The sequence below is a fragment of the Dipodomys ordii genome, unplaced genomic scaffold, assembly GCF_000151885.1.
Source record: "Dipodomys ordii isolate 6190 unplaced genomic scaffold, Dord_2.0 Scaffold11, whole genome shotgun sequence".
Lineage (NCBI taxonomy): Eukaryota > Metazoa > Chordata > Mammalia > Rodentia > Heteromyidae > Dipodomys > Dipodomys ordii.
In genome coordinates this window covers 16261086-16287118 of record NW_012267227.1, presented here as the reverse complement: position 1 = coordinate 16287118, position 26033 = coordinate 16261086, and the positions used below count along the sequence as shown (strand labels likewise).

Genomic DNA, 26033 nt, shown 5'->3' with positions numbered 1-26033 from the left:
CCAGCGCGCGCGCGCAGGCGCGACCAGGGTTCAGTGCCTGGGTCTGGTCAGTGTCCGAGCTGGCGGCTGAGGAGAGGAGTGTCCGGAACCGCTCGGTGAGCCTCCAGAAGTGGGGTTTGTGGGAGCTAGCTGGGCGGGGAGGAGGGGGGCGGGAATTTGAGGTGATATCCCGAGGTGAAAGGATGTACTGTGTCGGTTGGAGAGTGTGTGGGGTCGGGCTTGAGGGGAGCGGGGCGGAGGGGGGGCGGGCGCTCCAGCCCAGACTCCCCGAGTTGGGCCCGGAAGGAGGACGCCGGGCGCTGTAGACTATGAAGGGCCCAGGGGAGACGAGGGGACCAGATGGGAGGCCCGGCGGAGGCTGGACGACCAGATGGGGGGGCCCGGCGGAAAGTAGGGGGGGCAGATGAGGGTCCTGGCGGAGACTATAGGGGGTCCAGATGGAGGGGCTGGCGGAGACTGGGGGTCCAGATGGGGCCCCGGCGGAAAGTGGGGGTTCCAGATGGGGAGCCCAGTGGAGACTTGGGGGTTCCAGATGGAGGCCCCAAGCGGAAAGTGGGGGGCAGATGAGGGGCCCTGCGGAGACTGGGCGGGCCAGATGGGGGTCGGAAATTGGGGAGCCAGATGGGGTCTCTGGAGGGGCCAGTGGAGACGGGGGAGACTTGGGGGACTCTAGAAGAAGGGCCAGCGGAGACAGGGGGCGACATAAGGGCGGGCGGGTGTGGGGGAGAACTGGGCTCTTCCTGAAAACCAAGCAAAAAATCACCTCTTAGTAACGTAACTTCCAAGCTTTCCAGCGTTTGCTAGTTAAGATTAATAAGATTGACCAGTGATTCCAATGATCAGATAGAGAATAGTTCTGGGATAATTGGAGGAGGAGGAGGAGGACTCCGAGGTTCATGCCACCTTGCTGTCTAGGAAAGTCCAGCCAGCCTTTGCTGCTTTCCCCTCTGGCCACACAAAGAAATGGATCAGTTGAGCTGGGCTCAGGCCTGTCATCCTAGCTCCTCAGGAGGCTGAGACCTCAGGTGATCGCAGTTCAAAGCCAGCCCGGGCATGAAAGTCCATGAGACGCTTATCTCCAGTTAACCACCAGAAGACCAGAAGTGGCACTGTGGCCTCAGGTGGTAGAGCAATCGCCTTGAGCTGAGGTAATGTGTAGTCTGTGTGTGTGTGTGTGTGTCTGTGTCTGTGTGTGTGTGTCTGTGTGTGTGTGTGTGTGTTGAAGTAGTTTCATTTTGTGAGGGTTTTTTTTTTCTGCCCTTAATCATTAGTCATATGAATGTTAGGAAAGTAGCTGATGATAGAAGAAACCAAAAGCCATCAAATTTGGGAGGGAAATAACTGACGAGAAGGGCTTATCATTTTACCGTTATCATTTTACTTTTCTAGCGTGGAGTTAGGCTGGGGGACCTGGTGACTGAGAGGGAAGATTAGATATTAGCAGCTTTCTAACTGTACCTAAAGCCTCAGGAAAACAATGTTTATTAGCAGGTATTTTAAGAATTGAAAGGAATCTTTTTTTTTGTTTTGTTTTTGCCAGTCCTGGGGCTTGAACTCAAGGCCTGGGCACTGTCCCTGAGCTTCTTTAGCTCAAGGCTAGTACTCTACCACTTGAGTCACACCATTTCCAGCCTTTTCTGCTTATGTGGTACTGAGGAATCTAACCCAGGGCTTCATGCATGCAAGGCAAGCACTCTACCACTAAGCCACTTTCCCAGCCTGAAAGAAATCTTAACTCCATCTGTCCTGCTGCTTTTTTTCTTTTTCATTTCTTTCTTTCCCTTTCCTCTCTCCTTCCCTCCCTTCCTTCATTTCCTTACTTCCTTCCCTTCCTCCCTCCCTCTGTTCTTCCTTCCTTTTTTTTTTTTTTTTTTTTCCCAGTGCTTGAACTCTGGGCCTGGGCACTGTCCCTGAGCTCTTCAGCTCAAGGCTAGCGCTCTACTACTTGAGCCACAGGGCCACTTCCGGCTTTTTCTGCTTATGTGGTGCTGAGGAATGGAATCCAGGGCCTCATGCATGCAAGGCAAGCACTCTACCACTGAGCCACCTTCCCAGACTCAGATAACTCTTTTATTTTATTTTTTGTCAGTCTTGGGGCCTGGACGTTGTCCCTCAGCTCTTCAGCTCAAGGCTCTCTCTACCACTTGAGCCACAGCACCACTTCTGGCTTTTTCTGCTTATGTGGTGCTGAGGAATCAAACCCAGTACATGCAAGGCAAGCACTCTACCACTGAGTCGCCTTCCCAGCCTTAATATTTATTTTTTTTTAATGAAAGTGGTAGATAAGTTTACTTAAAAATAAATACACATTAGGCCTGGGAAGGTGGCTTAGTGGTAGAGTGCTTGCCTAGCATACATGAAGTCCTGGGTTCAATTCCTCAGTACCATCTAAACAGAAAAGGCTGGAAGTGGCGCTGTGGCTCAAGTTGTAGAGCTCTAGGTCTTGAGTTCATGCCCCAGGACTGGCAAGAACAACAAACAAACAAAAAAATACACATTTGGGTGTGTGTGTGCATGTATGTGTGGGTATGTGTGCTGATCCTGGGGCTTGAACACAGGGCTTAGGCTTTGTCCCTGAGCTATCTTGGAAACATGATCCTCAGATCTCAGCCTCCTGAGTAGCTAGGATTACAGGTTTGAGCCACTCTACTGAATATACTTTCAATAGACTGAAAACGAGGTCAGCTCTAGGTTAGAAATGATATCACATTTCATTTTTTTTTTTTTTGGTCGGTCGTGGGGCTTGAACTCTGGGCCTGGGCGCTGTCCCTCAGCTCTTCAGCTCAAGGCAAGTGCTCTACCACTTGAGCTACAACGCCACTTCCGGTTTTCTGGTGGTTTATTGGAGATAGAAGTCTCACGGACTCTCCTGCCCAGGCTGGCTTTGAACTGGGATCCTCAGATCTCAGCCTCCTGAGTAGCTAGGATTATAGGCGGGAGCCACCAGCGCCCGGCCACATTTCATTTTTAAGATGCATATGATATGTGGATGCATCAGAAATTTTTTTTTGTCCTAATTTCAGAACAGGAATTGCTTATCAGGCCATTGTTTCCTGGTAGTATTGCACTCTTTCCTATGACCAGTAGAACTTCTGCATTTGTCTTTGTGTTTGTTTCTTAAACTCTGGATGAACTTAAGTAGGATACACAAGCTCATGTAACGAAAGGTCATTTCTTTTTCAGTTATTCAGAATATAATCGAGAAGAAAGCATGTGAACAAAAAACAGACCCTGTGCTCCTATGAGAATTGTCAGTCTTCACTTAGGAGTCACACAAGCACTACAAATTTTTCTATTTGGAGCACTGTTATTATTTTACTTCTTTTTGTGTTTGTTTGTTTTCTGCTGGAAATTGAACCTGGAGCCTTGAGCCCTAAATCACTAAAAAGGTGCTTTAATGTTGAGCTATACCTCCAGCCCAGACTTACTTTAAAAAGTTTTTTTTGTTGTTGTTGTTGTTGGTTGTGGGGCTTGAACTCTGGGCTTGGGTGCTGTCCCTCAGCTCTTCAGCTCAAGGTTAGTGCCCTACCACTTGAGCCACAGCACCACTTCCGGTTTTCTAGTGATTTATTGGAGATAAGAGTCTCACAGACTTTTCTGTTCAGGCTGAACCCTAATCCTCAGATCTCAGCCTCCAGGGTAGCTAGGATTACAATCATGAGGCACTGGCTCTGGTCCGGTCCAGTCGTGGGGCCTGAAATCTGGGCCTGGGCGCTGTCCCTCAGCTCTTCAGCTCAAGGCCAGCGCTCTACCACTTGAGCCACAGCGCCATGTCTGGCTTTTTCCTTTTTGTTTATGTGGTGCTGAGGAATCGAACCCAGGGCCTCGAGCATGCAAGGCAAGCGCTCTACCACTGAGCCACTTTCCCAGCCCCTTAAAAAAATATATATATATTTTTTTTTTGTCGGTCGTGGGGCTTGAACTCTGGGCCTGGGCGCTGTCCCTCAGCTCTTCAGCTCAAGGCAAGCGCTCTACCACTTGAGCTACAGCACCACTTCCCCGGCCTTTTTTTTTTTTTTCTGCTTATGTGGTGCTGAGGAATTGAACCCAGGGCCTCATGCATGCAAGGCAAGCGCTCTACCACTGAGCCACCTTCCCAGCCCTGGCCTTAATTTCTTTACTCATGTAGAGAGACCAGTAAAGATATCAGTTCTTTTATCCTGTTTGTCTGAAAAGTACCTCAGTTCCATTAAACTACACTCTTTGCTCAAAAACTTTTTTTTTTTTTTGGTTAGTGGTGGGGCTTGAACTCTGGGCCTGGGCGCTGTCCCTCAGCTCTTCAGCTCAAGGCAAGCGCTCTACCACTTGAGCTACAGCACCACTTCCGGTTTTCTGGTGGTTTATTGGAGATAGGAGTCTCACGGTCTCTCCTGCCCAGGCTGGCTTTGAACGGAGATCCACAGATCTCAGCCTCCTGAGTAGCTAGGATTACAGGCGTGAGCCACCAGCGCCCGGCCCCTTAAAAATATTTTTAAATGAGCTTAAAAATATTATTCTTATGTAATTCATAAGTGCCTAATTATCTGTAACAACTAAAAATCATCTCATGTTCTTACTTTATACTTTGAAAAATACTGCTTTGGGCCTTATCTCATGTTTAAAATGAAATGACGATTAAAATTTGTCCAGTGTGTTAGAAAATTCTATAAGCCCAGAATATTTATTATGGTGAATTTCTGAATTCTAGCAAATTTACCTGGTGTTATCAGATGAGCAAAGTAGAGGAGTAAGAGAGGGAAAACTATTTTTCTGTTTTGGCATTTTTTTTTTTTTTGTGAAATCAGTTACATTTCAGTTTGTTCTTTCCTAAATTGAGACCTCCCCTTTTTCCTAATTTGTTCCTATGTCTCAGACACTCTAGAAATGTTTTTGCTGTTTACATTGTATGTGTGTGCATGTATAGTCATTTATAATGTACGATGTTGTTTGTACCCAAGTGTGCTGAGCTTTTTAATTCTAGTACCATACTTAGAGCATCAGATGACAAAGATATATCTTTTTTTGGATACAAGTATGAAACAGATGGATCTAGTGCCTCCAACAATTGGAGGAAGTGGATTATGGAGCCAGGAAATAGCATGTACTGTACTTTTTGACAGTGCTGGGCATGAACCCAGGGCTTTACACATGGCAGGCAAGCTATTTACCCCTGAACTACAACCCAGAAGTGTACCTCTGTTAATATTAACATTGGTAGAGTCTTAATTTGCACTGAGTTAAACTTACCAATAGTTTGGTTTTAGCTTACAGTCTATTACTGCTAAATTATTTAAATTATATTTTTCTGAAATCCCCTCATTTTATTTTAGTGAGCTCTAAAGCTTAACATTGTTTTAAATTTATTTTGACAACTGAGATTGCTTTGGGTAAGGGATGGGGAATCTTTTTTCTCCCAGGAGCCATTTGGATTTGAGGGCCATACACAATTACCAATATAGGCAGATAGGTGGGGGACAGCCATAAGTAGAAGCACATAAGTCTGTCCTTTCATGTACCAAATAATTGATTTTGCAGACCTTATTTGGCCCATAAGTTGAACATTACCCATTCCTGGCTACTTAATACTCACAGTTTATCTCCTGTCTGCCATTTGAGGCCACCCTGCACTCCTACACAGAAAACATAGTCATAAAGCCAGGCACCAGTGGCTCATACCTGTAATCTCAGCTACTCATGAGTATGAGATCTGAGGATTGCAGTTAGAAGCCACCATTCAGGAAAGTCTCTGAAAACCACCGGAAAACCAGAAGTGGTAGAGTACTAGCCTTGAGCAAAAAAGCTTAGGGACAACACCCAGGCCCTGAGCTCAAGGCCCACCATAGACAAAAAAAGAATTAACAAAAAAACATAGATACACACCAAGTCTCCTACTAGGCTACTTAGTCCTTGTACTGTGGTGTTTTAAGAATTATCAAAGGGTGGGGCTGGAAAGGTGGCTCAGTGGTAAAGTGCTTGCCTTGCATGAGGCCCTGGGTTCAATTCCTTAGCACCACAGAAGCAGAAAAAGCTGGCAGTGGTGCTGTGGCTCAAGGGGTAGAGCGCTAGCCTTGAGCTGAAGAGCTGAGGGACAGCACCCAGGCCCAAAGCTCAGGCCCCACAAACCGAAAAAAAAAAAAAAAAAAAGAGGGAGGGGGGAGGCTGGGAAGGGATGTGAAGGGTAAACCAAAGGAGGAGGCTGCAATGCTTGGTAAGAAATGTACGCATTATCCTGCCCATGTAATTGTAACCCCTCTGTACAGTATGTTCACAAATAAAAAAAAAAAAGAATTATCAAAGGGTAATCTAAAATCGTATTTTTTTGTTTGTTTTCTAGTACTGGATCTTGAAGTTAGAGCCTTTTGCTCTTGAGCTGGCCTTTTTCATTCTAGGATCGAGCTCTACCACTTGAACCACTCTTCCACTTCTGTTTTTTTTTTGCTGGTTAATTGGAGATGAGTCTCATAGACTTTGCTCTCCAGGCTGGCTTCAAACAGTCATTCTGAAATCTCAGCCTCAGAGTAGCTAGGATTATAGGCATGAGCCACTGGTGCCTAGCTCAAGTGTTTTTCTTGAGATGTTTACTCAGAGCTGCAGGCAAATCATTAGTACATAATTAAGAACATGGCCAGCTGCTATAGCCTAATGGGGGTGAGGGACTTTCAAGTTGCCTATTAATATAGTGTCTATTCTTAGTTCCTGGCTTTGTGTTCGCCTACCTTAATGTTACTAACTTAGCCTGCCTGACTTAACCCATTTCTTTACCTCACTTGTACCATGGGTACTGGTGGCTCAAGCCTGTAGTCCTACTCAGGAGTCTGATATCTGAGGATGGGAGTTTGAAGCTAGAAAGCCATGAGACTTTTATCTCCAAATAACTACCAAAAAAGCAGCAAATGGAGCTGTGGCTCAAAGTGGTAGTGCACAGCTTTGAGCACAAAAGCCCATAGACGGCCCCCAAGCTCTGAGTTCAAGCCAGGACAGGCACTGGAAAAAAAGTCTTCTGCAATAATTTCCTCTTTTCTGTACTTTCACTTTCCATAGTTCCTGTTACATAGTTGCATTTCTGACTATTTGGTGGTTAATTGGAGTCTCATGGACTTTCCTGCCCTGCTAGCTTTGAACTTCAGTCCTCCAGTCTTAGCCTGTTGAGTAGCTAGGGTTACAGGCCTGAGCTGCTGGTGGCTGTTTTTTGTTTTTGAGATAGGGTCTTAATGGGTAGCCCAAGCTTTCCTCTAGTAGCAATCTTGCTTCAGCCTCCTTAATGGTGAGGTTATAGATTTATTTCCGCATACTTAGCTATTTCATAAGTTTTAAATTGTGCTGTGTTTGAGTGACGGGATGAAATCTCATGCCATTTGGCTCCTTCCTGCCCGAGCCGGAATTATCCATTGTCTGAGCTATCTACCCGCTCCTTTGTCACTTAATGGTCATCTCCTTTATCAGATCTACTGTCTCAGTATCTTAGTACTTCTGTCCAAATAATCCTTACTTAGCTGTGGCCTTAACCAGAGCAGCAGTGGTGGCAGTTCACTTGTGCTGGAGAGAAACTGTAAGATGCTTTCACTAAGTAAAAAGAAGAGGGCTTCTTGGTGGGTATATATGTGCAGGAAAGAATGTAGCAGGCCACTGGCCACTGGTATCTAGCCCCTCCTTTTTTTTTTTTTTTTTTTAAGGGAGGAAGGGGTTACACACAGAAAAATTTGATTTTGTTGTTTTACAGTGCTGGAGATCAAACCCAGGGCCTCATACCTTCTAGACAAGTGCTCTGCCACTGATACACCCCTATCCCAAACTGAAAAGGTCTATGTACAACCAGTGAGCTGTTCCATATCATGTACATACAGTGGAAGATTTTGACTTGAGGCTCCAGTGGTGGTTTGCAGGCTTTATACTTACTGCCAGCACATGTACTTTTATTCCAGGGAGCCTGGAAATTCTCTTCCCTTCCCCCTTCCCTTCCTTTCCCCTTTCCTTTCCCTTCCCCCTTCCCCTCCCTTCCCTCCTCCTCCCCATCCTCTTCCCCATGCCCTTCCCCCTCCCTCTTCCCTCTTCCCCCTTCCCCCCTCCTCCCCATCCTCTTCCCCATGCCCTTCCCCCTCCCCCCTTTCCTTCCTTCTTTTTTGGTTGGGGATGGGGCTTGAATCCTGGGTCTGGATGCTGTCCCTGAGTTCTTCTGCTCAAGGCTAGCGTTATACCACTTGAGCCACAGTGCCACTTCCAGTTTTCTGTGGTTTATTGGAGATAAGAATCTCACAGACTGGGCTGGGAAGGTGGCTCAGTGGTAGAGTGCTTGCCTTGCATGCTTGAGGCCCTGTGTTCGATTCCTCAGCACCACATAAGCAAAAAGAAAAAAAAAGCCAGAAGTGGCGCTGTTGCTCAAGTGGTAAAATGCTAGCCTTGAGCTGAAGAGTTGAGGGACAGTGCCCAGGCCCAGAGTTCAGGTCCCATGACCCAGACCCCCACCAAAAAAAAAATCTCACAGACTTTCCTGCTGGAGCTAGCTTTGAACCACGAGCCTCAGATCTCAGCCTCCTGAGTAGCTAGGATTACAGTTGTGAGCCACTGGCTCCCGGCTATACACATAATTTTGAATTATATTATTTTCCTTATTTGAATTTTTTCACCTTATTGCTTTCCTATATTCAGAAAACATAAAGAACATTGTGCAAACTATTTTCATAGTCTCTTAAAGCTTGTAAGTCACTGATACCAGCTTTTCAAAATAGACCATTTTCCCCGTGAAAGTGTACTTTGGTTTTAGGTGTACCTTTTGACTTAATTAGCATTACAATCTATCCCCTTGGCCACTTGCGGCCTTTTTTTCTTTTCTTTCTTTCTTTTTTTTTTTTTTTGTTGGTCATGGGGCTCGAACTCTGGGCCTGGGCGCTGTCCCTCAGCTCTTCAGCTCAATGCGAGCGCTCTACCACTTGAGCTACAGCACCACTTCCCCGGCCTTTTTTTTTTTTTTCTGCTTATGTGGTGCTGAGGAATTGAACCCAGGGCCTCATGCATGCAAGGCAAGCGCTCTACCACTGAGCCACCTTCCCAGCCCTGGCCTTAATTTCTTTACTCATGTAGAGAGACCAGTAAAGATATCAGTTCTTTTATCCTGTTTGTCTGAAAAGTACCTCAGTTCCATTAAACTACACTCTTTGCTCAAAAACTTTTTTTTTTTTTTGGTTAGTGGTGGGACTTGAACTCTGGGCCTGGGCACTGTCCCTCAGCTCTTCAGCTCAAGGCTAGCGCTCTACCACTTGAGCCACAGTACTACTTCTGGTTTTCTGAGTGGTTTAGTGGCAATAAGAGTCTCACCGGCAGGGTTTTTCCTGCCCAGGCTGGCTCCTGAGTAGCTGGGATTACAGGCGTGAGCCACCGGGCAACCGGCTTTATTTTTTTTTAAGATAGAGTCTTGCTGTTGTCTAAACTAGCCTCAAACTCAAGATCTCTTACCTTTGCCTTAGGAGCAGTGATTACAGGTGTACTCCTCAATTCCTGACTTAAACTTTTGTGTATCTTATATTTCTAGAACATCCACATTTCCATTTCTGTGCCTGAGTTCTGATTCATCATGGATAATCTATCATCCGAAGAAATTCAGCTGAGAGCTAACCAGGTTACTGATGAGGTAAAAGTTATATTTACAATTAGTAATTGATTGAGTTTTTAGTGGAAGGAGGAGAAGGCCTTCTTAAATCTTATTTTGGCCTCCTCCTGGTCCCTTACTATCAATTCCTTTGTCCCACAGTTCCTTCCTTTTTTTTCAGCTCAGCAGAAACTACAGAAGTGAAAAGAATTGGTATCATTTTTCTAGGTAGTATTACTTAACTGTTAGAGTAATTCTGCAAGGGACTCCAGGCTTTATTTATTTTTTTTATTTTTTTGTTGGTCATGGGGCTTGAACTCTGGGCTTGGGCGCTGTCTCCCAGCTCTTCAGCTCAAGGTGTGCTCTACCACTTGAGCTACAGGGCCACTTCTGTTTTCTACTGGTTTATTGAAGATGAAAATCTCATGGTCTTTCCTGCCTGGGCTGGCTTTGAACTGTGATCCTCAGATCTCAGCTTCCAGAGTAGCTCAGATTACAGGCGTGAGCCACCGGTGCCTTGCCCAGGCTTTATTTTTTTATTTTTATTTTTATTTATTTTTTTGTCGGTCGTGGGGCTTGAACTCTGGGCCTGGGCGCTGTCCCTCAGCTCTTCAGCTCAAGGCAAGCGCTCTACCACTTGAGCTACAGCGCCACTTCCGGTTTTCTGGTGGTTTATTGGAGATAGGAGTCTCACGGTCTCTCCTGCCCGGGCTGGCTTTGAACCTCGATCCTCAGATCTCAGCCTCCTGAGTAGCTAGGATTACAGGCGTGAGCCACCAGCGCCCAGCTTATTTTTATTTTTTTAAAGAATTTCCTAGTACCTTTGTATAACGCATTAAATGTTTACCAACTCCATGTACTCAACCCTCTAAATTTTCTCTTGAGGAGCACCTGTTAAGAAGAAAATAACTAAAAGTATAGTGACCAACTTTCTTCATTTTGTTGTAAAGAGAGGAATGGACTAGGATGAACTGGCAGTTTTGTTTTGGTACTGAGTACTGAGGCTTGAACTTAAGGCGTCTCACTCTCTTGCTCAGTTTTTTTTTGGTCGTGGGGCTTGAACTCTGGGCCTGGGCGCTGTCCCTCAGCTCTTGAGCTCAAGGTGAGCACTCTACCACTTGATCTACAGAGCTACTTCTGGTTTTCTAGTGGTTTATTGGAGATAGGAGTCTCACGGTATTTCCTGCCCGGGCAGGCTTTGAACCTGGATCCTCAGAGCTCAGCCTCCTGAGTAGCTAGGATTATAGGTGTGAGCCACTAGCACCCTGCTTCAGTTTTGTTTTTTGCTCATATCTGGCACTCTTTATCACTTGAGCCAAGCCTCTATTTCCAGCTTTTTGAATGGTTAATTGAAAATAAAAAGTCTTACAGCTTTGTCTTCTCTGTCTGGCTTTAAATCTCCATCCTCAGACCTTATCCTCTCGAATAGTTTAGATTATAGACTTGAGCTAATGAGACCCTGCTGGGCTGAGAATTTTTTTTTTTTTTTTGGGTCTGGTCATGGGGCCTGAACTCTGGGCCTGGGCGCTGTCCCTCAGCTCTTCAGCTTAAGGCTAGCGCTCTACCACTTGAGCCAAGCGCCACTTCCGGCTTTTTTCTTTTTGCTTATGTGGTGCTGAGGAATCAAGCCCAGGGCCTCATGCATGCAAGGCAAGCACTCTACCACTGAGCCACCTTTCCAGCCCCTGAGAATTCTTTTTTTGTCAGTTGGTGGGGCTTGAACTCTGGGTCCAGGTGCTGTCCGTCAACTCTTCAGCTTAAGGCTAGTGCTCTACCACTTGAGCCACAGTACCACTTCCAGCTTTTTCTGCTTATGTGGTACTAAGGATTCAAACCCAGGGCCTTGTGTATGCAAGGATATTACTCTACCACTGAGCCACCTCCCCAGCCTGGGCTGAGAATTTTTATAGAATAGCATCATCAAAGTATGGCCTATGGTCAGCGTCCCCCTCCCCCCCTGCTTATTACATATTTCAGAATTCTAAAACTCTTGTATTTTTTCCTAGTCTCTGGAAAGTACAAGGAGAATCCTGAGTTTAGCCATTGAGGTAAGAAATGTTCATCAAGTTGAGCACAGATCTTTATGGGAGGGATTTTGGTAGCAGTAGTTAGAATTGGTGTTATATTAATATACTTTATTATTTGAAACTCGCAATTGTTAAATTGTCACACTATACACTAACAGTGTTTTTTTTCCTTTGAAAACAGTATTGGAATATTAAAGGGAAAGGTGAATTTACCATGAGTCTCTAACTGCAATATTTTGGGATGCTTAATATGTTAAAGTGTGTTGGTTTAAAACTTCTAGTTCTATTGTGTCCATAATCCTTGGAGATGAGATTTATATAAGAATTTAGGTTTCTATTCGATTTTTTTCTTGCTACTTACGGGTTCTTACAGTGTTTATTCTGTTATTTTGGATTTATTTTGTTGTACTATCATGTTTTCCCCTTTTTAGTCTCAGGATGCAGGAATCAAGACCATAAATATGCTGGATGAACAAGGGGGTAAGTTGAAGTCGTTGGAGGAGAAGTAATTTTTTAACTTGCCAAAAAAAAAAATATCACTGGGTGCTGGTGGCTCATGCCTGTAATCCTAGCTGCTCAGGAGGCTGAGATCTGAGGATCGCAGTTCAAAGCCAGCTCAGGCAGGAAAGTCCGTGAAACTCTTATGTCCAATAAACCACCAGAAAACCATAAGTGGCACTTTGGCTCAAGTAGTAGAGCACTAGCCTTGAGCTGAAGAGCTGAGGGACAGTGCTCAGGCCCAGAGTTCAAGCCCCGTGACCGACCAAAAAAAAAATACCCCAGGCTGGGAATGTAGCTTAGTGTAGAGTGCTTGCCTAGCAAGCATAAAGCCCTGGGTTCGATTCTTCAGTACCACTTAAACAGAAAAAGCCAGAAGTGTCACTGTGGCTCAAGTGGTAGAGTGCAAGCCTTAAGCAAAAAGAAGCTGAGGGACAGTGCCCAGGTCCTGAGTTCAAGCCCCATGACTGGCAAAAAGAAAAAAAAACCCTGTGAAATCACCCACTTATAAATTTCAGCCTTTGTAAGAAATGAATGTTAGGCTTATTTCTTTTCTTCTGGCTTGAATTTTTTTTTTTTTTGGGTCCGGTCGTGGGGCCTGAACTCTGGGCCTGGGTGCTGTCCCTGAGCTCTTCAGCTCAAGGCTAGCGCTCTACCACTTGAGCCACAGCGCCACTTCCAGCTTTTTCTTTTTGCTTATGTGCCTCCAGCTTTTTCTTTTTGCTTATGTGCCTCCAGCTTTTTCTTTTTGCTTATGTGGTGCTGAGGAATCAAACCCAGGGCCTCATGCATATAAGGCAAGCGCTCTACCACTGAGCCACCTTCCCAGCCCTTCTGGCTTGAATTGTATCATGTTTACTGCTGATTTGAGCTGAGAGTCAGCAATGCCCAACTGCATACCAAGTGTGTGTTAGGCCAGCCTGGCTGGTTATGTTTATTTGTCACATACATTAGACATTATGATAAACTTTGATCATCCTAAAAAAATAGGACTAAATTCTGATGACCTTAGGAATATTCTTTTTGAATTGTCTCTGAATATTATGGTCTAGTTTTATTGGTCTTGTGACAGCCCTCAGATTTTGAGTCTGTTATGGCCTGGCCAAAGTGTACTTAACTTGGTTGGAAGAAAGACCTCTGCCCAGCCCTCACATGCTTCTTGTGAACAAGTCCTTCCCACCCCCATCCCCCATCCCCCATCCCCCACGGGTCATTCCTGGGGTTGAACTCTGGCCTGGATGCTGTTCCTGAGCTCTTCAGTTCAAGGTAGCACTACCACTTGAGCCACAGTGCCACTTCGTTTTCTGAGTGGTTTATTGGAGATAAGAATACCACAGACTTTCTTGTGCAGGCTGGCTTTGAACCACCATCCTCAGATCTCAGCCTCCTGAGTAGCTAGGATTACAGTGAGAGCCAACAGCACCGGATAGTTTTTTTTTTTTTTTTTTTTTTTTTTTTAAGAAATACCAGGTGTCCCCAGATAAGTATATCGGGGTGTTCTTATTCATAATGGGATGTGGCACTGGTAGATTTTGGGTTAAAGTTTGCTGCTCTCTAATAAGATCTTCTGGTCAACACTGAATGTATCACAAAATTGAACTCTAAACAATTTATTCTTAGAACAATTAAACCGCATAGAAGAAGGCATGGACCAAATAAATAAAGACATGAGAGAGGCAGAGAAGACCTTAACAGAACTGAACAAGTGCTGTGGCCTTTGTGTCTGTCCATGTAATAGGTGAGTTGATAAACTGAAACCACCTCACATGCTCCCTGCCCCACAGTAAGTAGACTAAGCTAGTTAATCATCATCTTCCTTCTGGTAGATGTAGTTCATCTTTGTTTTTCAAAAGCAATTGACAAAGCTGTCACTTCTTACTTGAAGGGACTGTACTAGTCAGAGATACAAAGATGGATAGGTCCTGTGGCCCTATCTGTTTTATTTATTGTAATTGTGTTCTGCCACAGATGATACATGATCTGTAGTAGATATTCAGTAAGTACATAAATACTTGTGGATTGAATATCCTTGAGAAACTTGTTTGCTGAAGGGAAGAGGTTAGAAAATTATTTTAAAAATTAGAATGCAAACAATATTCAGAGTAGAAGTAATATAAGTATATATTCACTCAGAAAAGAGGAAATTCTACATCGTTACCATTGGTAGTTGTTTTCTTTCATAATAGTTTTTATAATTTTAAGGAAAAATGTCATCACCCAGACAAGCTGAAACATGAAATGTGCCATGGTTTAAATAGTTTCCTTGGATTTTTGTTTTCTTTTTTTTTTTTTCTCTTGTCTAGATTCTCAGATGTTGGTTATTTCTGCAAAACCAGGCAGGAATTTGAATGCATTATGGTTTTTCAGATGCTAAACCTGCTTCTGTTCTGTTTGACTTACTGTTTTCTGGATTTCATTCTCTCCCTTTAATATCTTCCTTTCTAACCTGCTTACTAAAAATGAAGATTTAACATCAGAAGCCGGGCTCAGTAACTGATCACAGGGAACTTTCAGATGCAGTCTTGTGGCGCAGTCTGGGCTGCTAACCTGCTATCTCTAAAGGTGACGCTTCAAGTGACGTTTCTGTGCATGTGCATGGATCCTATGAATGAATGGTAGAGACTGTCTCATCAGTTCCTGTGCTGTGGTGTGGAATGTCAAGTGAATTTGTTCTTCCTTGTTTTTGCTCAGACAAAAAATAGGCTTGACAAAAGAATCTTATAACTCCCTTAAACTAATAGTTCTGATTAATAAGTTTTTGTTAAGTAGCTCTAATATTAACAAAATAGAAACATTCCTAAAGTTTTCTAAGCTATAAAAAAGTTGCTTTTTGTAGACAGCAGCTGCAGTGTAGTTCTTGTCAAAAGGAAGGTAATTCAGGCTGTGTGCATCTCTCTTCATAGGATATTGATTTCAACATCCTACCTTATTTTAATTTCTATACTTTTTCTAGTTCCTGAATGAAGCTTTCCTCTATGATAGTATTGCTTCTAATGATTTGGATTCCCCATGATTTAGGTCACTACAAAATCCAAAAATGAATTGAAAATCTAGTTACAGACAGAAAAGAATGTTTATGGTTATTAGTGTTGTGGTAATTAATGTATTTATACTATTATTCTGCTTTAGGATTTTGCCTGGAACTTGCATTATTATTAAGAAAGAGTATAGCCGGGCACTGCTAGCTCACACCTGCACTCCTAGCTACTCAGGAGGCTGAGATCTGATGATCACAGTTCAAAGCTAGCCTGGGGAAGAAAAGTCCCTGTGAGACTCTTATCTCCAATAAATTACTCAAAAAGCCAGAAGTAGTGCTGTGGCTCTTGAGGTAGAGCATTAGCCTTGAACACAGAGAGGCTCAGGGACAATGCCTAGGCCCTGAGTTTAATCCCCAAAACCAACCACAACAAAAAAATACATGTAAATATGGGGCTAGAAATGCTTGCCTACCATGCATGAAGCCCTGGGTTTGATTCCTCAGTATCACATAAGCAGAAAAGGCTAAAAGTGGCGCTGTGGCTCAAGTGGTAGAGTACTAGACTTGAGCTCAGAGAGGCTCAGGGACAGTGCCCAGGCCCTGAGTTCAAGCCCCAGGACTGGTACACAAAAAAATTACTTTCTTTCTGGGAAGGTGGCACATGCCAGTAATTCCAGCACTCAGAAGGTGCAGGCAAAGAGGGTCAGGAGTTCAAGGCCAGCAAACTTTCATACTGACAGTCTTGTCTCCAGATAAACAAAATGTCACTTCTTAGGTTCCTGCCAGTTATACCAGTTTAAAAAGCACATCCCATGTTAAAATTCTGCCATTGACTGAGTTTTGGGCCTGTCAGATCCCTATCTGCAACATATGTTTTTATTTTTAAGAAACTTAGATTTCTTTTGCTTTTTCTTTTTTTTTTTTTTTTTTTGTCGGTCATGGGGCTTGGACTCTAGGCCAGGGCACTGTCCCTCAGCTCTTCAGCTCAAGGCTAGCACTCTACCACTTGAGCCATAGTGCCACTTCTGGCCTTTGCTATTTATGTAGTGCTGAGGAATCGAACTTAGGACCTCATGCATACAAGGCAAGTACTCTACTGCTGAGCCATCTTCCCAGCCCCTTAGATTTATTTTTTTAGTGAGAGAAAAACTCCTAAATGAAAAAGCCCTAAAGAAATAGTCACATTTTGTTACTTGATAACAGCTTAGTGAAGACGTGGTAGAAGTAGTATTTGATTTAAAATGATTGAATGTCCATGGCTTTCCATAATTTTTTCCTAACTCACATTGCCATGGGGCCTATGAATCTACTTTTAGCCATATGTTGCTTCTCTACTAAAGGCATCAGGGTTATAGTTCAGATAACAGACACTAACAATTTCAACTCCCCTCCTGCTTTTTCTATGTCTGTCTACTCCTGACTCATATAGGACAAAGAACTTTGAGTCTGGTAAAGCTTATAAGGCAACATGGGGAGATGGCGGAGACAACTCACCTAGCAATGTAGTATCTAAACAACCAGGCCGGGTAACAAATGGTCAGCCTCAGCAAACAACCACAGGAGCAGCCAGCGGTGGATACATTAAGCGGTATGACATTACCCTCTCCTCTTCTCCATGTTTCTACACCTTTCCTAATGAATGGTAAGGGGTAGTTATCCATAATGAACCCTTACTCAACTAATTGGAATACTATTATTTTACTTTATTTTTTGTCAGGCATGGGGCTTGAACTCTGGACCTGGGCACTTGTCCCTCAGCTCTTCAGCTCAAGGCGAGCACTCTACCATTTGAGCCACATCCTCACTTCCAGTTTTCTGGTGGTTATTTGGAGATTAGAGTCTCACAGCCTTTCCTTCCTGGGCTGGCTTTGAACCGTGATCCTCAGATCTCAGCCTCTTGAGTAGCTATGATTATAGGTGTGAGCTACTGGCACCCAGCTATTTTACTTTTTTCTAAGCAGGGTCTATCTAGGACTCAGATAGTTCTCCAAAGGGATTATAGATATGTACCACCATGCCCAGTTATTTATTTATTTATACACTATGGAGTTTGAACTCAGGGCTTCACATTCATTAGGCAGGTACTCTACTGCTGAGCCATCCCTCCAGCTATTTTATGCCATTTTGAAAATGTGTTTTCAAATCTGACTCCTGAAAAAACATTTGATTGTGATTGCAGTCCATGAGTAATGAGATTAACTTTATATTTTTTCTGTACCTGCAAATTCTTGAAAGACATATTCACTTCTGTAAGTAGGGAAAACGTTACACAGTATATCTACTGCAGGGATTGACTAGATTTCTCTCAAATATCTGTAAAAGACCAGATAGTAAATACCTCAGACATTTCAGGCTAGTCTATATTACAGTTATTCAATTCTGTACTATATAAAAAGTAAATCTAGCTGGGGGCTGGTGGCTTACACCTGTAATCCTAGCTACTCAGGAGGCTGGGATCTGAGGATTGTTGTTAAAAGCCAGTCTGGCAGTAAAATCTATGAGTCTTATATCTAATCAGTCACCCCAAAACTGGAAATAGAGCTGTGACTCAAAGTGGTAGAGCTCTAGCCTTGAGCAAAAAGGCTCAGAGACAGCACATAGGCCCTGAGTTCAAGCCCCACAACTGACAAAAAAAAAAAGTAAATCCAAGTATTAATTTAAAAAAAATAGTAAACCAGATTTCCTCCATTGTACCAAAAAAGCAAGCCAACTCTCTCTTTTTGACAGTATAACTAATGATGCCAGAGAAGATGAGATGGAAGACAACCTGAATCAAGTGGGCAGTATCCTAGGAAATCTAAAGAACATGGCCCTGGACATGGGCAATGAAATTGACACTCAAAATCGACAAATAGACCGGATCACAGAAAAGGTAAATTCTTTATGGCCACAAGAATATGATACAGCCAGTCTAGCAATAATTTTAGTAATGACTGCCAGTACTAGATACTCGTAGAGAACAAAGAATAAGATCCTGTCCTTAAAATTAAATGCTGGTAGCTAATGCTTGTAATCTGTTCAGAAGCTATTCAGAAGTCTACGATCTGAAAATCACAGTTTGCAGCCAGGGCAAGAAAGTCCATAACACTCTTATCTCCTAATAATCTTCCAAAAAGCTGGAAGTGGAGCTATGGTACAAGTGGTAAAGTGCCGTCCTTCAGTGAAAAAGCTAAGAGACAGTGCCTGGACCCTAAGTTGAAACACTACAACTGCTATACACACAAAGAACCCTGTCCCTACAGGGCTTGCAGTTTTGATTAAGTATAGTTCTAACACATTGAAAAGCCTCCCTATCTTGCTCATGGTGTTTGGTTCATTGTGAAAACACAGCAGTGGAACAGAGTTGTTTTATTTAAATCTTTAAGATTGGAACCTGCTCTAATCCTTGAGAATGACCTTTTTGTTTCATCTCTGAATGTTCCATTTTCCTTATTAACTAGTTACACTGTGCAGGAGGTTATCTGAAACCTCATCTTCAGAAAAAGTCTGTAGTAACTTAGTTCTGCACAGTAGTTCTTGCCATTATGTGACTAATGGAAAAACTGTGATTTGTTGTTGTTGTTTTATTTTCCATGATATAAAAGATTTTAAAAGAAATTGTTTCCAGTGTTTGGATGAGTCATATCTAAAAGCCACACTTCATTAACATCCTTGTATACTACTCTGGGCCTGAGCCCTGTCCCTCAGTCTTGCGCTCAAGGCCAGTGCTCTACCACTTGAACAACAGCGCCACTTCGTTTTCTGGTGGTTATTTGGAGATAAGAGTTTCACAGAGTTTCTTGCCTGGGCTGCCTTTGAACCATGATCCTCAGATCTCAGCCTCCTGAGTAGCTAGGATTACAGATGTGAGCCACCAGCGCCCAGCTGCAGTGAGCTTTTAAGTTTTGCTTTTTCTTTGTGTGTGTGTGTACGTGCGTGCATGCGTGCGTGCACTTGGACTTGGGCTCAAGAGTCTCTTGTTCTTGGTTTTATTACATAAGGCTGGTACTTTACTACTTGAGCTATACCTCCACTTTTGGCTTTTTATTGGTTAAGTAGAGATAAGAGTCTTGCAGAGGGGCTGGGAAGGTGGCTCAGTGGTAGAACACTTGCCTTGAATGCCTGAGACCCTGGGTTCGATTCCTCAGCACCACATAAGCAAAAAGATAAAAGCTGGAAGTGGCGCTGTGGCTCAAGTGGTACAGCACTAGCCTTGAGCTGAAAAGCTGAGGGACAGCGCCCAGGCCCAGAGTTCAGGCCCCACGACTGGACCAAAAAAAAAAAGAGTCTTGCAGACTCTTCTCTTTGGGCTGGCTTTGAACCTTGAGCCTCAGAGCTCAGCCTCCTGCGTAGTTAGGATTGGCTGCAGTCGTGTGTGAAGTGAAAAATGGTTTCTAAGAGGGTTCAATATTGTAGTCTGGATTAAAGCTACATAATACCTATTACTTTAACTTAGTCATTGCTGTCAGTGGTAATATAATCTATTTCAAAGATTTTTGGGAAGGTTATTTTAGTGTCTCTGGATCAGCTTAGGGTAGCTCTGAGATTCTGTGGCTCAGAGAACATTCTTACCAAATCTAATTGCATCAGAAATACCAGTGAAGACCAGGACACCCTATCTCAAAAAACAAATAACAAAAAAAAACAATGCCATTGCTTATAAGATGCAATCCAATTTTACACATGTTAAACTGTGAATAAATGTATGATAAAACTGATAAATAAGATGGGCACTGGTGGCTCATGCCTGTAATCCTAGCTACTCAGGAGGCTGAGATCTGAGGATCGTGGTTCAGACCCGCCTGGGCAGGAAAGTCCATGAGACTCTTATCTCCAATAAACCACTAGAAAACTGGAAGTGGCTCTGTGGCTCAACTGGTAGAGCACTTGCCTTGAGCTGTGGAGGGCAGGGACAGCGCCCAAACCCAGAGTTCAAGCCCCATGACCGACAAAAAAAAGAAAAAATACTGACAAGGTCTTCTGTTACATCCTTGTCATGTTTATGGTTTTTCCCAAGTGAATTTTATACTTTTTTTTTTTTTTTTGGTCCGTTATGGGGCTTGAACTCTGGGCGTGAGCGCTGTCCTTCAGCTCTTCAGCTCAAGGCTAGTACTCTAGCACTTGAGCCACAGCGCCACTTCCAGTTTTCTGGTGGTTAATTGGAGATAAGAGTCTCATGGCCTTCCCTGCCTGGGCTGGCTTTGAACTGCAATCCTCAGAGCTTAGCCTCCTGAGTAGCTAGGATTACAGGTGTGAGCCACCTGCACTCAGCTATTTCTTGCTGTCTGCTGATGGCTGGTGCCTGTAATCCTAGCTACTCAGGAGGCTGAGATCTGAAGATTGCAGTTCAAAGCTAGCCCAGGCGAGACTTTTTTTTTTTGGTCAGTTGTGGGGCTTGAACTCTGGGCCTGGGTGCTGTCCCTGAGCTCTTCAGCTCAGGCTAGTGCTCTACCACTTGAGCCACAGTGCCACTTCCATTTTTTTCTGAGTGATTTATTGGCAATAAGAGCCTCATAGACTTTCCTGACCAGGCTGGCTTTGAACCACGATCCTCAAATCTCAGCCTCCTGAGTAGCTAGGATTATAGGCATGAGCCACCATGCCTGGCTGTGTGAGACTCTTATCTCCAATTAACCACCATGGATGTGGTAATGTGGCTCAAAGTATAAGAGTGCTTGCCTTGAGCTGAAGAACTCAGGAACAGTGCCCAGGCCGAGTTCAAGCCCCACGACTGACCCCCCACCCCCCAAAAAAAAATTCTTGAATTTTCCCAGTGTTGATTACTCCCAAAGTATGTAAAATTTAACTTTTTTCTCTTTTAAATTGGTGGGATTGAACCCAGGACCTTGCACTTGCAAAGCTTGTGCTGTATCACTGAGCTGCACCCCCAGCACAAATGTGACTTCTATTAGAATGGCCTACTTAGTGAAGTAATGCTGATACCTTTTCCTTTTTTTTTTTTTTTTCAGGCTGACACCAACAAAGATCGAATTGACATTGCCAATACCAGAGCAAAGAAACTCATTGACAGCTAAAGCTACTGCTGTACTTCTTTATCATTTACTCCCCTCCAGCTCCTCTTCCTAAGGCCTTACCTTTGCAGGGTTTGAAATTTTGCTCTTACATCCTTCTAATCGGAGATAGTGTGGAAGAAAGGTCCAAGGAGTAACACCTTCCTTATTTTATTTTCTCTGTTGCTTTTGAGGGTAGACTGATTCTCGGCCTTTGAGTATTTTTCTCATTTCATCTTCTTAGGTTGGTTTTCATACCCCGCACTTAACTTCTGCAGGTTCTTTTACTTTCAAGATGTGAAAGCATTGCCAAAGACAGCCATGAAGAAGGCAGCTATAGAGGTGTTTTTTGTTTGTGTGTTGTTGTTTTTTTTTTTTTTTGGTTTTGTTTTGATTTTTGTGGTCCATGAAAGAGGTAAGAGGGAGGGGCCAGAGATACGGTGGTTATCTCAGTGAAAACATATAGGCCACAAAAAAAAAAAATGCATAGCCACAGTAAAGATCTAGTTGGGATTAGTGTTCAATTTAAGTTGCCTTTTTTGCCAATTAAGGCTAATCTACTTGGCTGTGCAGCTTTTACACTCAATATTTTTGTTGTTCATCACTATTGTGCAAACACTGCTCCAAAGAGAAGGATAGAAAGAGTTCTGTTAAAGTGAGTTCAGTTTGTGGATTCTTAGTGATTCATGTATGTTATGTACATAGATTCTGTGACCCCATTTCACATTGCACATTCAGGAACACTTTGTATAAATGAGTAGCTTTTTATTTTCATATTGTTGATATTATCATGATCTCATTACAGGCCTGTTAACCTCATAAATTTGTCATTAGTCCTTGAAGAAAAAAATAGTAAATATATACGTATAACATGAGATTTTCTCTCTAAAGCAGGGCTTAAATTTTTTTGGAAAAATTTGACAAAGTATATCACGTGAATTCAGATTTACCTCAGTGCTAAGAATTATGTTTAGATAGGAAGATAAAATTTATTTTGATCTCAGGTAGATAAATAGATTGCTTTGGGTTGTATGTAGCTTTAGACATTTAAAAGGAATTTGTTATATCTTACTAAAAGTGGTTTGGAAAATTATGCCTTTGGTGTAATTCTTGATGATTGCACTGTGTTTGCCTTGCATATTGATCTGTGTCCAGAATCAAGTTTATATAGATCCTTAACAGTGTTACAAGAATCCACTTTGTATCTATCATCTTTATTTAAAAACTAATCTGTACACTACAGAGCAAATGATGTGGACTGGTTCAACCAATAACCACTGCTTGATTTTTATAATTTTGTAACTTATGCTATTATTCTTTTAAGTAGGTAGCATGTTTCTATGACTGTTATTTTCAAGGCAATAATTTCATTGGCTCATGTTTAACATGTTGAATAAAGCAAAGGTCCATATATCCTGAAGCACGCCAACAGAAAGCTGCTGTTGGCTCTTTTCCAGTTCTTATTGGAATAGTTACAGAGCTTTCTGTGATTTGTCATGGGTTCATTTCAATCGTGAGTTTACATACACTAGTGACTAAATGGATGTTTTGGAGTGAGAACTAAAACCCATTTACTTCAGAAGATACATCGAATACAGGAACTTCCAAGGGATGAAAGGATAATACTTAAAATGAAACCCAATGAGGCCCTTTGTCATAGAAACACTCAATGTTAGAATTAGTATAGTCTGGCAGGTAGAAGTAGATGAATGTATAAAATAAAAATGTGCAAAGCAGTATTGATTACTTAACACATATATGCTCTTTTTTGGGCCATCGGTTGTGAGGCCTGTTCTCAGGGCCTGGGTGCTGTCCCTAAGCTCTTTTGCGCAAAGTTAGTGCTCTTCCCCTTTGAACTACAGCACCACTTTGTTTTCTGTTGATTAATTGAGGATAAGACTTTTCTACCTGGGCTGGCTTTGAACTATGATCCTCAGATCTCAGCCTCCTGGGTAGCTATGATTACAGGCCTGGACCACCAGCTCCTGGCACCTCAGTTCTCTTAAAGCTTTTCATAGGCACTATTCTGGCCAAAGATAATAGATTGAAGGACACACAAAGTGCAGTTGGTTAGGAGTACATGCTAAGACACCAGGTTATCCAACAGTTTAGTATATGACAGCTGTTCTTTTTTGTAGAGTAGAGCTCTTTCTGGTCAAGGATCCCTTTGTGAATTGGGTGAAAGACAACCCAGTACTCCTCCCCCACCAGAGAAGTAGACACATGAAGGTGAACCATTCTTAAGTGACCATCCCAGAGATGAAAGGCCATCCCTGGTTCCATACTTTTCTCAGGTTATAAGCTTCTGCCACTGAAAAAGGAGAGAGGTAGGACCCTAAAAATTAGGCCCATAATGCACTAGAAATTGGAGCTGATAATTTAAAGCTTTTTAAAATTTTCTACTGTAACACTTTCTAGAAACTGGTTCATTCCTTTTTTTTTTTTTTTGGGGTCCAGTTGTGGAGCCTGAACTCTGCACCTGGGCGCTGTCCCTCAGCTCTTCAGCTCAAGGCTAGTGCTCTACCACTTGAGCCACAGCGCCACTTCCGGCTTTTTTCTTTTCGCTTATGTGGTGCTGAGGAATCGAACCCAGGGCCTCATGCATGCAAGGCAAGCGCTCTACCACTGAGCCACCTTCCCAGTCCCCCCCCTTTTTTTTTTGAGAAAAGTTCTCCCTAATAGTCCAGGCTAACCTCATTTTCTCAATCCTCCTGCCTCAGCCTCCAGCGTGCTAAGATCACAGGCATGTGACCTTAAACTTTCCATTTCGCTCTCTCTCCTCTCTCTCTCTCTGTCAGTGTGGGGCTTGAACTCAGGGCCTGAGCACTGTCTCTGAGCTCTTCTGCTCAAGGCTAGTGCTCTGAGCCACTGCTCTACATCTGGTTTTCCAGTGGTAAATTGGAGATGAGTCCTGCTCTGGCTGACTTTGAACGGTGATTCTCAGATTTCAGCCTCCTGACTAGCTAGGGTAACAGATGTCATTTACCAGTGCCTTGCTCTCCATTTCTTTTGAGATAGTGACAAGTAGATAACAAGATCTGAAATCTGACCACCAGGGTTTGTATTTTAGTCCAGTCATTTACTAGTTATATGACTTTGAACACAGGACTGGCCAAAGTAGTTAAAAAAAACCCAGCCAAACAACCCAGTATACCACATAGAATTTGATTTTGTTTTTGTCCCTGTTCTGGGGCTAGAACTCAGAATTTCTCACTTTTGCTCAGCTTGCTTGTTCATAGCTGGTGTCCTACTGCTTAAGTCATGCTTCTAGTTGGGAGTTTTTGTGTGCAATGTCCAGGCTGGCCTAGAATCACCATCTTCAGATCTCAGGTACCTAAGTAGCTAGTATGATGGATATGAGCACTGGTGCCTAGCTACTTGCCTTGTAATTGAGATAAATGTCATGGTTTATTGAGTTCTTACTGTCATGGATATTACACTAAGTACATATTTAGATGAAAGGAGATTGTTCAGAAAGCTAGTAAGCTTTGGGTTCAAACCATGATCTTCCTGATTCCAGAGCTCATGATTATTTTCTCTGTATACTAGATTGATGTCCACACCAAGTTCTTAGAAAATTAAGTGAGCTGGGCACTGGTGGCTCATGCTTGTAATTCTAGCTACTTGGGAGGCTGAGATATCTCAGTTTGAAGCTAGCCTCAGCAGAAAAGTCAGTGAGACTCTTGTCTCCACTTAACCAACAAATAGCTGGAAGAGTTGGCAGAATACCAACCTTGAGCTTTTATAAAAGCCAAGAAAAAATATGAAGCTCAGTTCAGAACCCAATAATGGAACAACAAAAGAAAATGACCAAGGGCTACTAAGTTAGAATCAGAGTCTCCAGACCCCTTAATATATCACCTTATATTTAAGCCTAAGTTGTTCACTATAATTTTGAGCATATTACTTTATATAGACCCTGACCTCAAGTAGTCCAGTTCAAGCAAGAGATATAAATACAGCATGTAAGAAGTGCTGTAGTGGCAGATGGAGAATGAGTTAATTCGGCTTAGACTTACGAAGGGGCTCAGACAGAGGGCAGGAGCACCTTAGCAGAGGGCTAAGGTGACTGAATGAATAAAATGGCACTGAGAGGAGAGAGAATGTACCATGGGTTTAAGGAAAGGAATAATTGTAAGGTTGGGAAGCAAATAAGAGTGAAGGAAAAGCGTCTGAAGATAAGGCTAGCTCCAAGTGGTGAAGGACTGTGGTCACACATTCTTACAGGGTGGAGATTGGTAATAATTAAATGAGTACGTGTAAGTTAAATTTCAAGTGTTGATTTATTAGAAGTAGCAATAAAATAAAAGTTTAATGGGTCAATAAAAGCAATAAACATTAAAGTGTAGAAAAAAAAATGAACCCTGATAAACTGGTAAACTCTCAGTCCCCATCGCCAAATTAAGAAACAATATCCGGGGGGGAAAAAAGAAGAACTAAACCAAATTTAAGGTCAGAGTGAGTGCCTCATGTAGATTACACAGTAGGCTCTTAGTTTTTTTTTTTTTGGTCAGTTGTGGTGTTTGAACTCAGGGTCTGGATGCTGCCCCTGAGCTTTTCTGTTCAAAGTAGTGCCTACCACTTTGAACCACAGTGCCACTTCTGGTTTTCTGGTGTTTATTTTTTTTTGGGGGGGGGGCCCAGTCGTGGGGCCTGAACTCTGGGCCTGGGCGCTGTCCCTCGGCAATTCAGCTCAAGGCTAGCACTCTACCACTTGAGCCACAGCGCCACTTCTGGCTTTTTTTTGCTTATGTGGTGCTGAGGAATCAAACCCAGGGTCTCATGCATGCAAGGCAAGCGCTCTACCACTGAGCCACCTTCCCAGCCTTTTTCTGGTGTTTAATTGGAGATAAGAATCTCAGAGACTAAGCCGGGCGCTGGTGGCTCACGCCTGTAATCCTAGCTACTCAGGAGGCTGAGATCTGAGGATCACGGTTCAAAGCCAGCCCAGGCAGGAAAGACCGTGAGACTCTTATCTC

At 43.2% G+C, this 26033-nt stretch overlaps 1 protein-coding gene across 1 annotated transcript; it reads left to right on the top strand.

Moving 5' to 3' along the window:
- The first annotated feature begins 12 nt into the window (after positions 1-12).
- Positions 13-22474, top strand: Snap23 (synaptosomal-associated protein, 23kDa). The gene is made up of 8 exons (XM_013010219.1): positions 13-95; positions 9506-9604; positions 11569-11610; positions 12021-12069; positions 13708-13825; positions 16494-16652; positions 17792-17936; positions 21013-22474. The coding sequence occupies exons 2-8, from the start codon at positions 9548-9550 to the stop codon at positions 21076-21078; spliced, it is 636 nt and encodes a 211-aa protein (XP_012865673.1). The 5' UTR covers positions 13-95; positions 9506-9547; the 3' UTR covers positions 21079-22474.
- The last annotated feature ends 3559 nt before the right edge of the window (positions 22475-26033 follow it).

Bases quoted from the DNA above. Each gene is read 5' to 3' on its own strand.
- Snap23 (XM_013010219.1), top strand. From the start codon at position 9,548: ATGGATAATCTATCATCCGAAGAAATTCAGCTGAGAGCTAACCAGGTT. The intron at 11,611-12,020 runs GTAAGAAATGTT...TCCCCTTTTTAG, and splicing joins TCCTGAGTTTAGCCATTGAG to TCTCAGGATGCAGGAATCAA. The intron at 16,653-17,791 runs GTATGACATTAC...TCTTTTTGACAG, and splicing joins AGCGGTGGATACATTAAGCG to TATAACTAATGATGCCAGAG.